This window comes from Chelonoidis abingdonii, chromosome 10 (genome assembly GCF_003597395.2).
Source record: "Chelonoidis abingdonii isolate Lonesome George chromosome 10, CheloAbing_2.0, whole genome shotgun sequence".
NCBI lineage: Eukaryota > Metazoa > Chordata > Testudines > Testudinidae > Chelonoidis > Chelonoidis abingdonii.
Window position 1 is genome coordinate 76741431 of NC_133778.1, and position 14174 is coordinate 76755604.

A 14174-nucleotide genomic window follows, 5' to 3' on the forward strand; every position below is an offset into this window, starting at 1 on the left:
GTAGAAGGGGTTGTACCTTGCTACGCAGAAGGGTCGCACCTCAATACGTCAGAAGTGATGTGTAACTTGTTTGTACCTGTGTATAAGAATGCATCTCTGGGGCAGTGTCTTTGTCCAGCCTAGGGGGCAGTGGAAAGTCCCACCACTGACTGAGCTGAGTTCATTGCCAGGGAGCACATAAGTACTGGCAAGCTGCACCTTAGCAGCATCTTGGACTTCGTTTGCCAGGGAGCTGGAGACTCTGTTTCTCTTCGACAATAAACCTGGCTGATGTGCCTTCATACCTTACTAGAGTCTGTGGTCACTGGGGGTTCTCTCGGGGTCTGCTGTGTCAGCTATCTGCGCAGAGCTGGGGCAGCACACAGAGGGAACACACACGCAGCCGATTGATATCAACACTGAACAGAGCAGAGCACCACACCAGTAGCATCTGACAACACCTACCTCCCCCGCAAGCTTAGTGTCATCTGCAAACTTGCTGAGGGTGCAATCCATCCCATCATCCAGATCATTAATGAAGATGTTGAACAAAACCGTCCCCAGGACCGACTCCTGGGGCACTCCGCTTGATACCAGCTGCCAACTAAACATCGAGCCGTTGATCACTACCCGTTGAGCCCGATAATCTAGCCAGCTTTCTATCCACCTTATAGTCCACTCATTCAATCCATACTTTAACTTGCTGGCAAGAATACTGTGGCTTTCCCCATATCCACAGAGACAGTTATCTCATCATAGAAGGCCATCAGGTTGGTCAGGCATGACTTGCCCTTGGTGAATTCATGTGGACTGTTCTGAATCACCTTTCTCTCCTCCAAGTTCTTCAAAATGGATTCCTTAAGAACTTGCTCCATGATTTTTCCAGGGACTGAGGTGAGGCTGACCAGTCTGTATTTCCCTGGATTCTCCTTCTTCCCTTTTTTAAAGATGGGCACTATATTTGCCTTTTTCCAATTGTCCAGAGTGTGCAGAGAATCAAAGGCTAGCAATTGCGGTATTTGTGTATCAAGACAACAGGAGGCCCTTTCACCTGAGATGAGGGAAGTTCATTATGTGTTATCAGCTGCTATTTTAAACACAATGGAAATCCCTTACTCATTATTTGTCAAATCATTCTGTCACTACAGACTCCACGCATGATAGATACGGAGTATTTTTATACCAATGTGTGCTACATTTAACTGTCAGTGGAGAGAGTTACAGTAAAGCTTGAGGATTTTAGGTCTCTTGGAAAAGGAAGCCATCCCTGAATGCTCAAATGAGCTACAGTGCTCAGCATTACTGCAGTGACAGCACACAACTTCTCCTTCCCAAGGGGCCTTGTCTGTTTGGTATCCAATCAGCGTCTCATTCCCCAGTTTCCTCATCCACGGAAGTTTTTGCAATCCTGAAGTCGGGGACACTGATGCAGTCCTGGGAATGCTAAGAGCACTTGGTTGATCTCAAGCACACCAAGAATCCCAGCTTAGCTATGCTTGAAAGAAAGACCTGGTGGCATTGTAGGTACTAGGACCCTCTCCTTCACCCATGTAGAGGCAGTGGAGAAGCAGCAGCTGGGCAGAGAAGCCCATCCCTCTCCCATGAAGGAAGAGGAGAAAGAAGCTTGTCCTGGAACCTGTACCCTGATTGTGCAGGTGGTAGAGAAGGAGTCTCAACTCCACCTCTCTTCTACGGCTACACAGGAAATGTGGGGAGGACAACTCTTCCCTGTCTGCTTGATGTTTGGAGGAAGAGTCTCTTCCCCGCTCAGCAGCCAGAAAAAGGAATCATGGGGCTCCTCCATCCCTGCAGCCTACAGAGTGGGGTACAAGAGCTAAATAGTGGTAGGTTCCTTGGAACTTGAGGAAAGGGGGTTGGCCTGACACAAGGGATACACAGCCACTTAGTTTGGATCTTGGCCCGCAGAAGCTGAATGCACTCTACCTCCCTCTCGCATCTGTAACAGCAAGTGTGGGATACTGACTAGTATTCAATCCAAATCACTAAGATCACTACTGCCTCATGACCTCAGTGAGCCCATACTGGTCACCACATATGCTCTATTCCAAAGAGCGGCACCAGAGATCCAAATTTGCTGTTCCAGATGAAACATCCCTTCGCCCATGGAAATAGAATAGGGAAACCCAGGTCTTTACATAGGCTCTTGCTCTTTACATAGCCATGTTCCAGAATTCCTTTTCCCAACAGCCTTAACAAACAGACTTGCTTTGCAAAATACTGTATGTAAAACAACTAGAAACAAGACAATAAAGCAGCAGCATTGTCTTTTTAATTAAAGGAACATGACAAGTGAGGCACTATTTATGAAAGCCCTTCACCAGCAAGCAGGATTATTTTTTGCATACTTAGTGAAAAGACATCTTAGCTAGAAAGCAAGAAGGCCCCTGAGGATAAAGATTAAAAGAAATATCAAAACTTGCATTCAATAAGTTATTCCCCGGATGTCTAGCATAAATCTTCTACTGCAGTGCTCAATACGGCTTCTTCAGCACTTTGTAGGCTGATGAGAGCCCTGACAACCCAAATGCAAGCGCTACGTGTGGAGAGATGCAATCTCAAAAGCTTTGTGTGATACAGTTTCAAACTAGGCAGACAAGATAGAGTGAACACTATGTCATCTTCACACTAGATGTTCTATTAGGAGATTCAGAACAGCGGAATAAGATCTTTTGGCGATTCTGAAAGCAGTTTCATCCTCCTTAGAACTCCTCTACTCAAGAATCTCTGCTGCAGTTTCTCTGGAGTTAAAACTGAGATAAAATTCTTACTTGTCTTTGGAGCCATGAAGGGCTCCAGGAGAGAAGAGATGCCTTGTGTGACACTGTATGGAATATGTAGGACACTTTATGATATTGACACCAATATTATAAAATTACAATGAATCTGACCAGATATACCGTGAGGTGTCTGCAAAAATGTTACAAATTGCCAAGTATGATGATCCTGTTTATAGGTGTGTATTACCTTTGTATTAAGTTATAGCTATGTATGGTATATCTGTATTTCCAAACTTGTGCTGTATTTCTAGGTGACACCGCCAGATTGGCATCAGCACGGCCTAGCCTGTTCAATTGCCCATCAAGGGTCATCAACTGTACAATAAACCCATTGAAAAAAAGCCAGAGACTATACCTGCTGAGTCAGCATGCCTATGGTCAAAGAACTCTAAGGCTTTTCCATGTGCTGTGAAGCTTGCGTTTGGGATACAGGAAGTACAAGCCTCATGGCTAAAGAATACAAAAGGCAGCAGCAGCATCTCCATTTTGTCTTCATTTCTGCTTCTTACCTCTGGAGTAACTTTTCTACAAACTGAAAAAGCTTTTAACAAAGGACTGAATGACCTATCCAAGCTGTGGATGTGCTCCAGAGGGACTTTCAAACCAGGAAACTCACCAACAGTGCTAAGAACCTGATACATGGACTTTGAATCTCTTTATGTATTTGAGTGCTTTATCATTTAACAATCCTCTACTTGTCCTTTCATTTTTCTTTATAATAAACCTTTAGGTTTAGACACTAAAGGATTGGCTGGCAACATGGTATTTTGGGTAAGATCCAACCTAATATTGACCTGACAATGTGGCTGGCCCTTTGGGGCCAGAAAAACGTTTTGTAGAGTGAGCAGAGTTTTCTAAATAACGTCTCACTGTACTGGACTATGTGCTGACTGGAAGCCAGAATGCAATACTTTACTGGAATGCAACAAAGGAGGCTGTGTGATTTCTTTTTTAGCTTCTTGATAACCAGGGCCGCCGGGAAGGGGCAAGTTGGGCAATTTGCCCCAGGCCCTGCAGGGCCCCGCAAGCCCTGGCCAAGAATCCCTTCCCAGGCTACAGGCGCCTTTTTAATTTTTATTCACCCGGCGGCAGTCCGGGTCTTGGTCCACAGGTCCTTCAGTGCTGCCGAAGACACGGAGTGGAGGACTCGCTGCCAAAGACTCAGAGTGCCACCCAGTGAGTACAAGCACTGCAGCAGATGGTGCCTTTTTTTTTTTTATGTCCACTTCGCCGCTTTGCCCCAGGCCCCTGAATCCTCTGGGAGGCCCTGCTGATAACCAGTGTAGCACAGTTTGTGACTGATTAATGAGTCTAACTTCAGTGTTATCCACCAGTTTTAGAAGAATCAGCTTTCCTTTTTGCAGCCTACCCAGACTTTGGCATTTTCAGTAAGGGCTACCCCAGGCACACTGGGTCACACCTTGCTCCTGTACCTGATTTCTGTGGCTTTTTGTTTTGTATTTTTAAATAGGAAGGTTTACTTTTCCAAGTGTTTGAGATATCACAAAGATGATGAGATTGCAGCCAAAAAAGACACCGGTCTTGTGTTTTTATACTGTAACACAAAATGATACTTAAAACTGCTGTCATGAGTCTCTTATCCCAGTCTCAGCTCTATCGGGATTAGTCCACAGGACCACAACCTCTTCCCAAGAATCCTCCATATCTGCACTGGATCCCTCCTCTGACAGTGCCAGTCTCAGCCACCATCCTTCAATTCAAGGACAGACAGGTAGGTTGTCTTTTAGAGCTCAGACAGAGAGACTGCGGGTGAGCACTCCAAAAACCCTTTCACTGCACTCCCTGCAAGAGAGCCAAATGCACTGTAAACAGTATTTACAGTCACTGTTGGCCTGAGGAAGTACTCTGGTAACCTCCACTCACACAAGTCTGATTTAGAAACTGGAGCAATAGGTTGCTCAAATATCTGTTTGATTTTAGGAAATAACTAAATGGTGATAATGTAGTGACCCTTGGAAAGTCCAGAAGCAGAGAATGTTAAACACACAAAACTTAAATGGGAACCCGTGAATGCAACCCATGAAGTTAGCTAAGAAGAATTACAGGCTGTACCTAAGGAACATAGGATGAAAGTTTCATTTTCTTATTCAGGACTTCTCATGGATATCAAAATGTATTTGAAATCAGACTATATGTTAGGGAGGGAAGAACATCTGGTTCTGCTGTCCATAGGTCAAGGGGGATGCTGAGAAGTTAGAGAGGGTCCAGAGAAGAGCTCATTAAAAAAAAAAAGAGAGTTCAGAGTGATTTGATCCCAGGCTGCGTGGATCTACATAGGGAGGAGATATTTGATAGAGTGTTCTTTAATAGGGCTTGTTATAACTTTGTACGCTAACATCTGGAAGTTGCAGCTTGACATTCATACTAGAAATAGAGCGCAACAGTGAAAGTTATTAATCATTAGAATTAAGTATTTTGAACAAGACTGATGCCTTTATGAGAGATGTTCTAATTCAACCAGAAGTTATTGAACCTGATGCAAGAATTTTGCCCTGTAATTCCATGGCCCATGTTATGCCAGACATCAGGCTAGAGGACCACAAAAAAATAAAAACTAGAACTACCTATATCTAACGGTTACTGAATATAGCTGCAAGTAAGGTCTCTGGCATTCTTTTCCTACCTTGATGGATTCACTGTGGCATCTTGGATAAGTCACTTCTCCATACGTCAATCTTTAAAATGGGGAAAATAACTATAGTAAGAACTGCTGCTAGAAGAGGGTTCATCCTCCCTGACTGAGCTAACATTGTTATCTCTAGACTGATTCTTGCCTGCATATTTATACCAGCCTTTGGTAATTTCCATTACATGCGTATGACGAAGTGGGTATTCACCCATGAAAGCTCATGCTCCAATACGTCTGTTAGTCTATAAGGTGCCACAGGACTCTTTGTTGCTTTCTACAGATCCGGACTAACACGGCTACCCCTCTGATACTATTTGACTCTGGTATTTCTATTCCTCCTATTTATATTGCCCTTGTAGCTTCAACTGCTCAAGTCGACTTTTGCCATCTGTCCTAACCTATTACATAGCATTGCTGCTGCTGGTAGATACTGAGCTGAAATTCACTGGCCAGTGAATTGAAACACTCTGGACAGCCCCTTAGGGGGCTTTCCAGTTGAAAGGCACCAGGTACATTGTTATAAATCTCTTATGGCATTATTATGTTTTATTCTATTCTTTTATTGTGATTGTTTCATGGTAGTAAAATTGACCAGATGGGTTTAGAATGTATATAGCTATTGAAGGGTAGGTATGTGCTTTTAAATTTTGTTGTGCTTTGAGTGGTTAGAAAAATTCACCAGATGAGTCAAGGATTGCCATCACAGATCAGGAAGTTTAGGTATTTTCATGAACATGTTCAAGATTGTGTTAGAATAAGGGTCAAACTCAATCATTACATTTTTTAATGTTTATTTATAAAGTAACAACAAGCAGGCATTCATTCACCTGCCAGATTTTAGAGAGATCTAGAAACTGGAACACAGTTCATCTTCAGTTCTAAATTACTAAAGCTTTCTCCAATTTTAATTGGATACTAAGGTCAGAATCCTTACAAGAGAAACAGATTACCTGTCCCCCTCCCACTCTTCTGCTCTCAAGCAGGCGTTATGACATCGTCCAAAGTCTTCAATCACTTCTTAATTCAAAAGAAATTGTCAATCCAGTATTCAGCCAGTTAGTTAATAGTTAATCAAGTCTGTGTCAGTCACTTTCAGTCTGAGCCCCATGATCTACAAGCATAAAGACCTTCAGCCATGAGAAGCATTTAGGATTTTCAGCAAGTTGTGTGTCACACAGAAGACCATTCAAATTACAAGCATTTTCCTGCTTAAAGAGTTGCCTCAAGGAGGTGACTCCTCTCACACAGCTGTGCAGTACATATTCCAAGCCCATTATCACAGTTATTTTCCTTCAGCCAATGAAGAAAGATTAAATTCCTTTGGCCTATCTAGGAGCAGCATCGGGGTGCTACCCAGACAAGCTGCTGCAGAGCAACAGGAGGCATTCCAATCCCCAGTCCAGGGAGGAGTACATTAGCTCCAGGGCTCAACCACTTTGATCCCATGTTTTTTCCCCCCTCACCAGCATGGCCCTTTACAAGACTGCTGAAAGAATCAAATACTGCTGTTTAGCTCCTGCGGTTTGGCAGGTAAAGAGTCTACATTAGCTATTGAACAAAGGTTTATGCAACTGCAAAATGCCTGATTTTACCCTGACCTGAGGGGAGTAGTCAATGTTTGACTTCTCTGTCCCATCAGATGTTGGCAGGCCCTGCCATCTCATGAGTCAAGAGGAGAGCAGCTGACCATAAGAAACTGCAATGGGTATAAGTGGGGCTAGATGTTGAAGTACAGTGATTCTTACTCACAGAGATTGTTAAAATAACCATCAAATCCGAGGTGTCAGACATTTTTAAAAGGGCATATTTGCAAGTGCCATTGCGGGTGTGATGTTCCTCCTCTCCCCACACACACACACACTTCTCTGGAGCACTAAGTAGAACCAACCCATTAAGGATCAGGAGGGCGTATCCAGTAAAATAATTTCCTGCCGTAACAGCCAACCTCCAGGAAATGGTTAATTTCAGTCCTTTCTATCCTCTCTTCCCCTGCATCTAAAGTTTTGTGGTAACAGTAAAATCAAAAAGTGCTACAATGCATTTACATGATCTATGGTATTCATTCTTCTGAGCAAGACCAAAGAAGAGCCTTTGAGGATTGAGACAACTTTAATAGCCTCAACACATCTTTAACATTTTAAAACACAAGAGGAATTTGTCTGGATTACCTCTTCTTCTCTGCGGATGTTGCACTGTATGGGGGTCACTTTGACTGGATTTGAGGAAGAGATTTTAGCAGCCAGCTCTTTTGCAGCAGTTTGTAACCTGTCAAGTTTACGAGAGGCAATAACTACATTGCAACCTGTCAAAACAAAAACAAAAACCCGTTAGACAGAAGCTGTTCAAATAGGATAGTTGTATTAGACATTCAATAAGGTCAGAGATTTCTTGCAAGACTGACAGCTCATTAATAGCTGCCTAGAAGTTAGAGATCAACAGTCAGTGTAACTTTCTGGTCTCTGTGGGTTCACATTTCTTTCCCTCATGTAAGTTCTGGAGGTAAGAAGGCTCTACAATCAGAGCCAGGCTTATTTGCAGGGTTACAAAGTGCTAGAGGGAAAGTGATTGAAAATTTGGCTGCAATTTGCTTCCCTCTGCTCCACAACTACTGACATTATTAGGATGGCCTGTAAATTGTTGAATCAGCACAGCACCCCCAGTTATTACGTTGTTGTCTGTGCCCAGGGCTGCCCAATCTATGAATTAAGAACCTCAGAATTGCTAATTAAAAAAAAAAGCGTTCAAAGGTATTTCAACTCCTTGTATCAAACAAGAGCCGATTTACTGGAGCTCAGTGAGTAGTATGTGTATGTAATGCTCAGAAGAGTTGCTGCATTATGGCCCTAGAGACCAAACTTCTTTACTAGATAAAGGTACATTATGGCGAGCAGTAGTGAGTGCAAGCTTCCCATATGCTGCTCCAGCATCCTTAACATCCTGAGCTGGAGGAAGTGGGAAGAGAAGGGAGCTCAGTCTTCACAGACCATTTAATCCTTGGCTTTCAAAGCTCAATGTGGTGAAGCCAGTTAGTGCCAACTGTAATATTATTTTACTATGCGTGGACACTTGTTCAGTAGGATCTAGATTGCTGCAAGCAAATTAGATTCACATAGATTGCTAGAGTGTTCAGGACTACTTTAAATCAGCATTGAAGGTTTCATTCTATGAAGTACACAAACCAGGCCAAATTCATTCCTGGTGCAACTCCACTGATTTCTGTGGAGTTACATCAGGAATGAATTTGACTTCTCATTATTTCCTGACATCAATACAGAGGGAAGTACGCCAGCAGCATGCCCTTAGAAATGAGCATTTCAGTCACCCGGTGCTATTGTCTTATGTTAGCGGACTTTAAAAGTGCTGCTCAGACGCAAGTCTCCTACCTCTTAGCAGAAGCGCACAGGTCATGTTCACAATAACGTGACCAAAACAGTCAAGTTATTCATGAGCTTTTAGTATAGCTTAGAGCAGTAGAGTTCAAAGTCTTGTCATACCAGAAGTGGCACTTCTGATCACCAATGAACAGGTTATGCTAATTCAGCAAAGTAGTATAAAAGATGAGACAATGAACAAGATCTAACAAAAAATACTAATTCTCTGTATAACAGTACATCTAAATAAAATATAGCAAATATAAATGCCATAAACTGTAATACATTCAAAGTAGTGAACAGGAATAACCAGCTAGTTTCTCCTTATGATTTACAAAAGAAAAAAAAAAATCAAGGGTTACGAGGATATAAGACACAGTAGATTCTAGCCTGGACCTATGCCAAAGCAGCACCACGGAAGGCCTTGGGCACATATCCTGATTAAGGGCACATATCTTGCCAACAACATGGATTAGAAATGAACAACATTGGAAAAGTTGCTACCCCAAGATTTCGGCTGATGTAAAGCATTAAAAAGGTCCAATCCTACAAATTCTTTACTATCAGGAACTGTGCTAACTACCAAGACTGTACCCACTGAAATCAGTGAATAGACTCATAATAGGTACCATGCCCAGTAGTAAGCATTTCAGGACTAGGCCCTAGACCTCTAACAACAGGCATTGCAAAATATCGGCTGTTGAAATACTGTGGAAATGTGTTGCAAAGGGGCTTGACTATGGACAACTACAAACAGATCAGGGACAAGTACAATCTTCTAAGTAGTGGTCCTGGACCAGTGATTAAAAAAATAAAGTCCATGACCCACCTGTGCCAACAAAATGCATAGTGTAATACCAAGATACTTTGGCATGACCATTTACATAAGGCATGCCTTTTCTCCAAGTTTACAGGTGAGGTGTCAGGTCTAAGGCACTCAAGATTTAAAGGCTGTTGCAGCAGACATAGGAAGCTCAGGCCTGGTCTACACTGGGGGGGTGGAATATCCATCTAAGATACGCAACTTCAGCAACAAGAATAGCATAGCTGAAGTCGATGTATCTTAGATCGACTTAGAATCACTCACTTTGCATCCTTGCGGCACGGGATTGACAGCCGCCACTCCCCCGTTGACTCTGCTTCCGCCTCTTGCTGAGCTGGAGTTCAGCAGTTGAGGGGAGTGTGATCGGGGATTGATTTATCATGTCTACACTACATGGGATAAATTGATCCCCAATAGATTGATTGCTACCCACCGATCCGGCAGGTGGTATAGATGTTCCCTCAGAAACTGAGGTATCATCTAGCTACCAAATTTGTACTGGGGCAACTATACTCATTTTTAAACGAGGTGGACTCGATTTAATCATGGATTTCTACATAGAAGTGCATTCTGGAAGATGCTGCTCAAACTTTTGTTTCTACTGTCTGTTCCTCCCTTCTCACATTGATCTCCAGATTTCTTCTTGTCCAGATCTATTCTACCCCCACCAATCTTCTATTCATTGAACTTTCTGAAACTTTGCATTTTTAGAGAGAGGTAAGGGATTGACTCTATGTACACACATTTGCAGAAGAACAATAGGGTTGAGGTCTGTTATTTCTCACCTCTCTATATTAATTTATTTAAAAACATTTTTGCTGTTAACAAGCATGTTCTTTGGAGATACAAATCCACAGTCTGAGAACTGCAAAACTAAGCATCTCTGATGGTATCTTCTAGACTGGGCACTGAGACCCATTGGGTAGATACAAAGATTAACCTAAATCATTTATACAGAAGTCCCTGGAACCCCATAAAATTGGGTCCCTAATCCATGATCTATTGGAATTCATTTACAAAACTCTTCTTAAACATTACATGTCTCATACTACAGAATTAGAATTTATAATCTCTATTCCACAATGAGATATCTTTGACCTATAATGTATCTTAATTAAAACTATCTTGAGATTGCTTTTTGAGGAAAAAGCCTTTTTATCAAAAATATCCAATTTAAATAAAACATCTTTTTTTTAAACCATTGATTTTTATCCACCGTTTTTAAATCAAGTAAATTACCACATTAAGCTTAATTGACTTAAGCCAGTTTCAGTGGGCGAATAAAGACATGCTTGTGCCAATTACAAAGTGGGAGTTTGTTATCTGGAAACGAAAACTGCACCAGTCTCCCTTCCAATCTGGGCAGTATAAACCTAAATGACACGCTGAGGAGAGACGGAATGAGGGTTTGTAAAGCATCTGTGACAGAAGGTGCTGAAGTGCCTTCCTCCCTCTCCCCTCTGGGGATCCCCATTTTCTTCTCCCACAGGGCTCACCTAGTGCACTGACTCTTTGGAGGGATCCCCTATTTTCTCCCCCACCTACCTCCTCAGTGGAGCGCCCCCCCATGCCAGCTTCCCCACTGCAAGGGCTCCCCCCATTCTTCGCCTTCCTGCCCCCTGCCCCACCTAGGCCCAGCAGGTCGGCGGTGATGGCCTTGCCGATGCCCGTGCCGCCGCCGGTCACGATGGCCACCTGGTTACGGAACAGCCCGGCAGCCAGAGCCCCGCAGCGCGCGCCACTGCCCTGCGCCGCCATCTTACCCCAGCGCCCCCGCCTCGGGCCCCATGGGCGCCCCGCCCTCCCACGTGACCCGCCGTGGCCCCGCCCCCAGACCTGGCCCGGGGCTGAGGCTGGGAGGCTGCTACGGCGGCAGAAGCATCTTCCTCGGCCAGGTTCCCTCCCCCGTCCCGACCCTAGGCCCTGGCTGGGGACAGCGCCCCCCGCCACCCCCAGGCAAGCCCAGCAGGGGGAACGGGTGTCCGATAGCGGCAGCCGGCTGGGGGCAGGAGCATCCGCCCCCCACTGCAGACCGGCTGGGGGCAGGAGAGTCTCCAGCCCCCCCCCCACTCACTGCAGACCGGCTGGGGGCAGGAGCATCCGCCCCCCACTGCAGACCGGCTGGGAGCAGGAGAGTCTCCAGCCCCTTCCCCCCACTGCAGACCGGCTGGGGGCAGGAGAGTCTCCAGCCCCCCCCCCACTCACTGCAGACCGGCTGGGGGCAGGAGCATCCGCCCCCCACTGCAGACCGGCTGGGAGCAGGAGAGTCTCCAGCCCCTTCCCCCCACTGCAGACCGGCTGGGGGCAGGAGAGTCCTCCAGCCCCCCCCCTCCACTGCAGACCGGCTGGGTGCAGAGAGTCCCTCCAGCCCCCCCCCCCCACTGCAGACCGCTGGGCAGGAAGCCAATCCGCCCCCACTGCAGACACGCTGGGAGCAGGAAGCCCAGTCCCCTCCCCCCAACTGCAAGACCGGCTGGGGGGCAGGAAGAGTCTCCAAGCCCCCCCCTCACTTGCAACCGGCTGGGGCAAAGGAGAGTTCTCCAAGCCCCCCCCCACTGCAACGGCTGGGCAGGAGAGTCTCCAGCCCCCCGCCCCCTCCCCACTGCAGACCGGCTGGGGGCAGGAGCACCGCCCCCACACGCAGACCGGCTGGGAGCAGAGAGTCCTCCAGCCCCCCACCCCCCTGCAGACCGGCCGGGGCCATGGAGAGCCTCCAGCCCCCCCCCCCCACTGCAGACCGGCCTGTGGGGCAAGAGCGTTCTCCAGCCCCCCCCCCCCACTACAGACCGGCGGGCAGGACGTCCCCAGCCCCCCCCCCCCACAGACCGGCTGGGGGCCGGAGCGCTCCACCCCTTCACCCGCCCTACTGCAGACACGGCCGGGACAGCGCATCTCCAGTCCTCAACCCGCCTCGGCAGACCCAGTTGGAGTCGAAGCCACCGACCACCACGCAGACCCAGCTGCGGGCAGCAGGTAAGTTGATTTCGCGTCAGGTGATTTTTGCTATCTGAAGTGTTCTCTGTGCATTGAGTCGGTGTAACTGGCCCGACTATTTGCCTGCCCCGCTGCTCCCCCGCTGGTACCTTGAATTTCCATAGGGCAGTGGCAGCAGCCAGAGTCTGCCCGTTGTAAGTGTCTGCTGCGGTTTAAATACGGGGGCAGGAGGACGAGAGGGACAGGCACCACACTACAACTCTTCAACAAGCGCAGTGGGCATCTTCCCCTGCAACGTTCCGCCTTGCCTCCTAATGAATGTCCTAGACGGCCACTGAATTTACAGACAGAGTATGTTTAAGTCTATGCTGATAAGTCTATAGAGCAACCCGCTCTGGGTAGGATTCCACGTGGCATTCGTGAAGACATTCACCGTTGCGACGCGTGTAGCCATAGACTGCGGTTCCTTCCATGCTGCACGTGGGAAACGGTTTCATCCTGCACGTGTGATGGTTTATGCAACTGGGAGAGAGTGATTCATCTCCCCGGTGCATTGAAATGGGACTTGCTGGCATGCACTTGGAGTTCCCCAGTGCCGTGAGAATTCCAGTCGATCGCAGAGTGCCAAAGGGTTCTCTTGCAAGGCAACTGGCATGTGAGCAAACTTTAGACAGAAAGGCGGTTTTTAGTCACCTGTCCGCCTCCAAATAAAAGTCTCTGGCACTTTGAATATAGCAAACAAATGAAATGCGGGCCAGAAACCGTGCCCCATTCTCCTGGGCACCAGCGGCTGCTGCAAAAACTGCAGAAGTCGTTGCTGCCTCTGAAAGAAAGGAATTAGTGCCATGGCTTCCCGTGAAAGGCGATATTGACCGCTCGGAATTGCATTGCTTCCCTGTCGCAAAATAATGGTCCTTGTCCAGGTCACTCGGACTTGTCTTTATGATTGATCTGGAGATAGTCGCTATTGCTTATTAAGTGGAATAAAGAGACTTGGTCGACAATGGATATATTTCTGTCTTGTTTGCTCCTCAAAAAATAGGTCTCGACCAGCACTAAGACTGCAGGTCCTCCAAGGCACGAGAAACAAACCCACTCAGCCCCCCCCTCTTATCTGTGTCTGATCTATCTAGCTCCCATGTCTCCCCCTTGAACGGTGGGATTCCTGCCCATGATCCCTTTGAAGAGGAACGTTTTTGAAAGAAGCAAAAGGGAAGTTTCACATGCATTCATATGCCTTTAAACCAAGGAAAGCTTTTTCAGAGAGAAAATCCGGGCAAAACTCTGGTGGTTGTTTATAATCTGATAACCATAAAAAAATGCATGCCTACTGAAATGTTATTTCTCAGAGCTTGTATCCTTAAAATGACTTCCTTTTTAACAATTCTTATGAGTTTGCAAATGCCTCATCATAAGATGTAAAGTTGCGTCACCAGGAAAATCAGTGGCTTGCATTTAGGTTAAGTGTCTTAAAAAAATAATTTCTCAATATTCAAAACTCCTTACGTTCAGGAATCATCATACACATCCAGCTGAGTACACCTGTCAGTCATAGCTTCTCCAAAGAAAATAGCTCCTTAAAAGTCATTTTCTGGGAGAGGAAATATTTTTAAAATAAA

The 14174-nt window shown here is 46.0% G+C and overlaps 1 protein-coding gene across 2 annotated transcripts in view; it reads right to left on the reverse strand.

The window, feature by feature from the left end:
• The window catches only part of PECR (peroxisomal trans-2-enoyl-CoA reductase), a 28566-nt gene extending 17176 nt beyond the window's left edge, over window positions 1-11390 (reverse strand). Inside the window, exons 1-2 of one of the 2 annotated variants that reach the window (XM_032764443.2) lie at window positions 11250-11390; window positions 7596-7729 (exon numbers count right to left, since the gene is read on the reverse strand). In XM_032764443.2, coding sequence (XP_032620334.1) covers window positions 7596-7729; window positions 11250-11379 — 264 coding nt within the window. In that variant the 5' untranslated portion in view covers window positions 11380-11390. Of the gene's footprint in view, window positions 1-444; window positions 1034-7595; window positions 7730-11249 lie in introns of those variants that run through there. The other variant, XM_075070317.1, reaches the window with a different exon arrangement.
• Between the last annotated feature and the right edge of the window lie 2784 nt (window positions 11391-14174).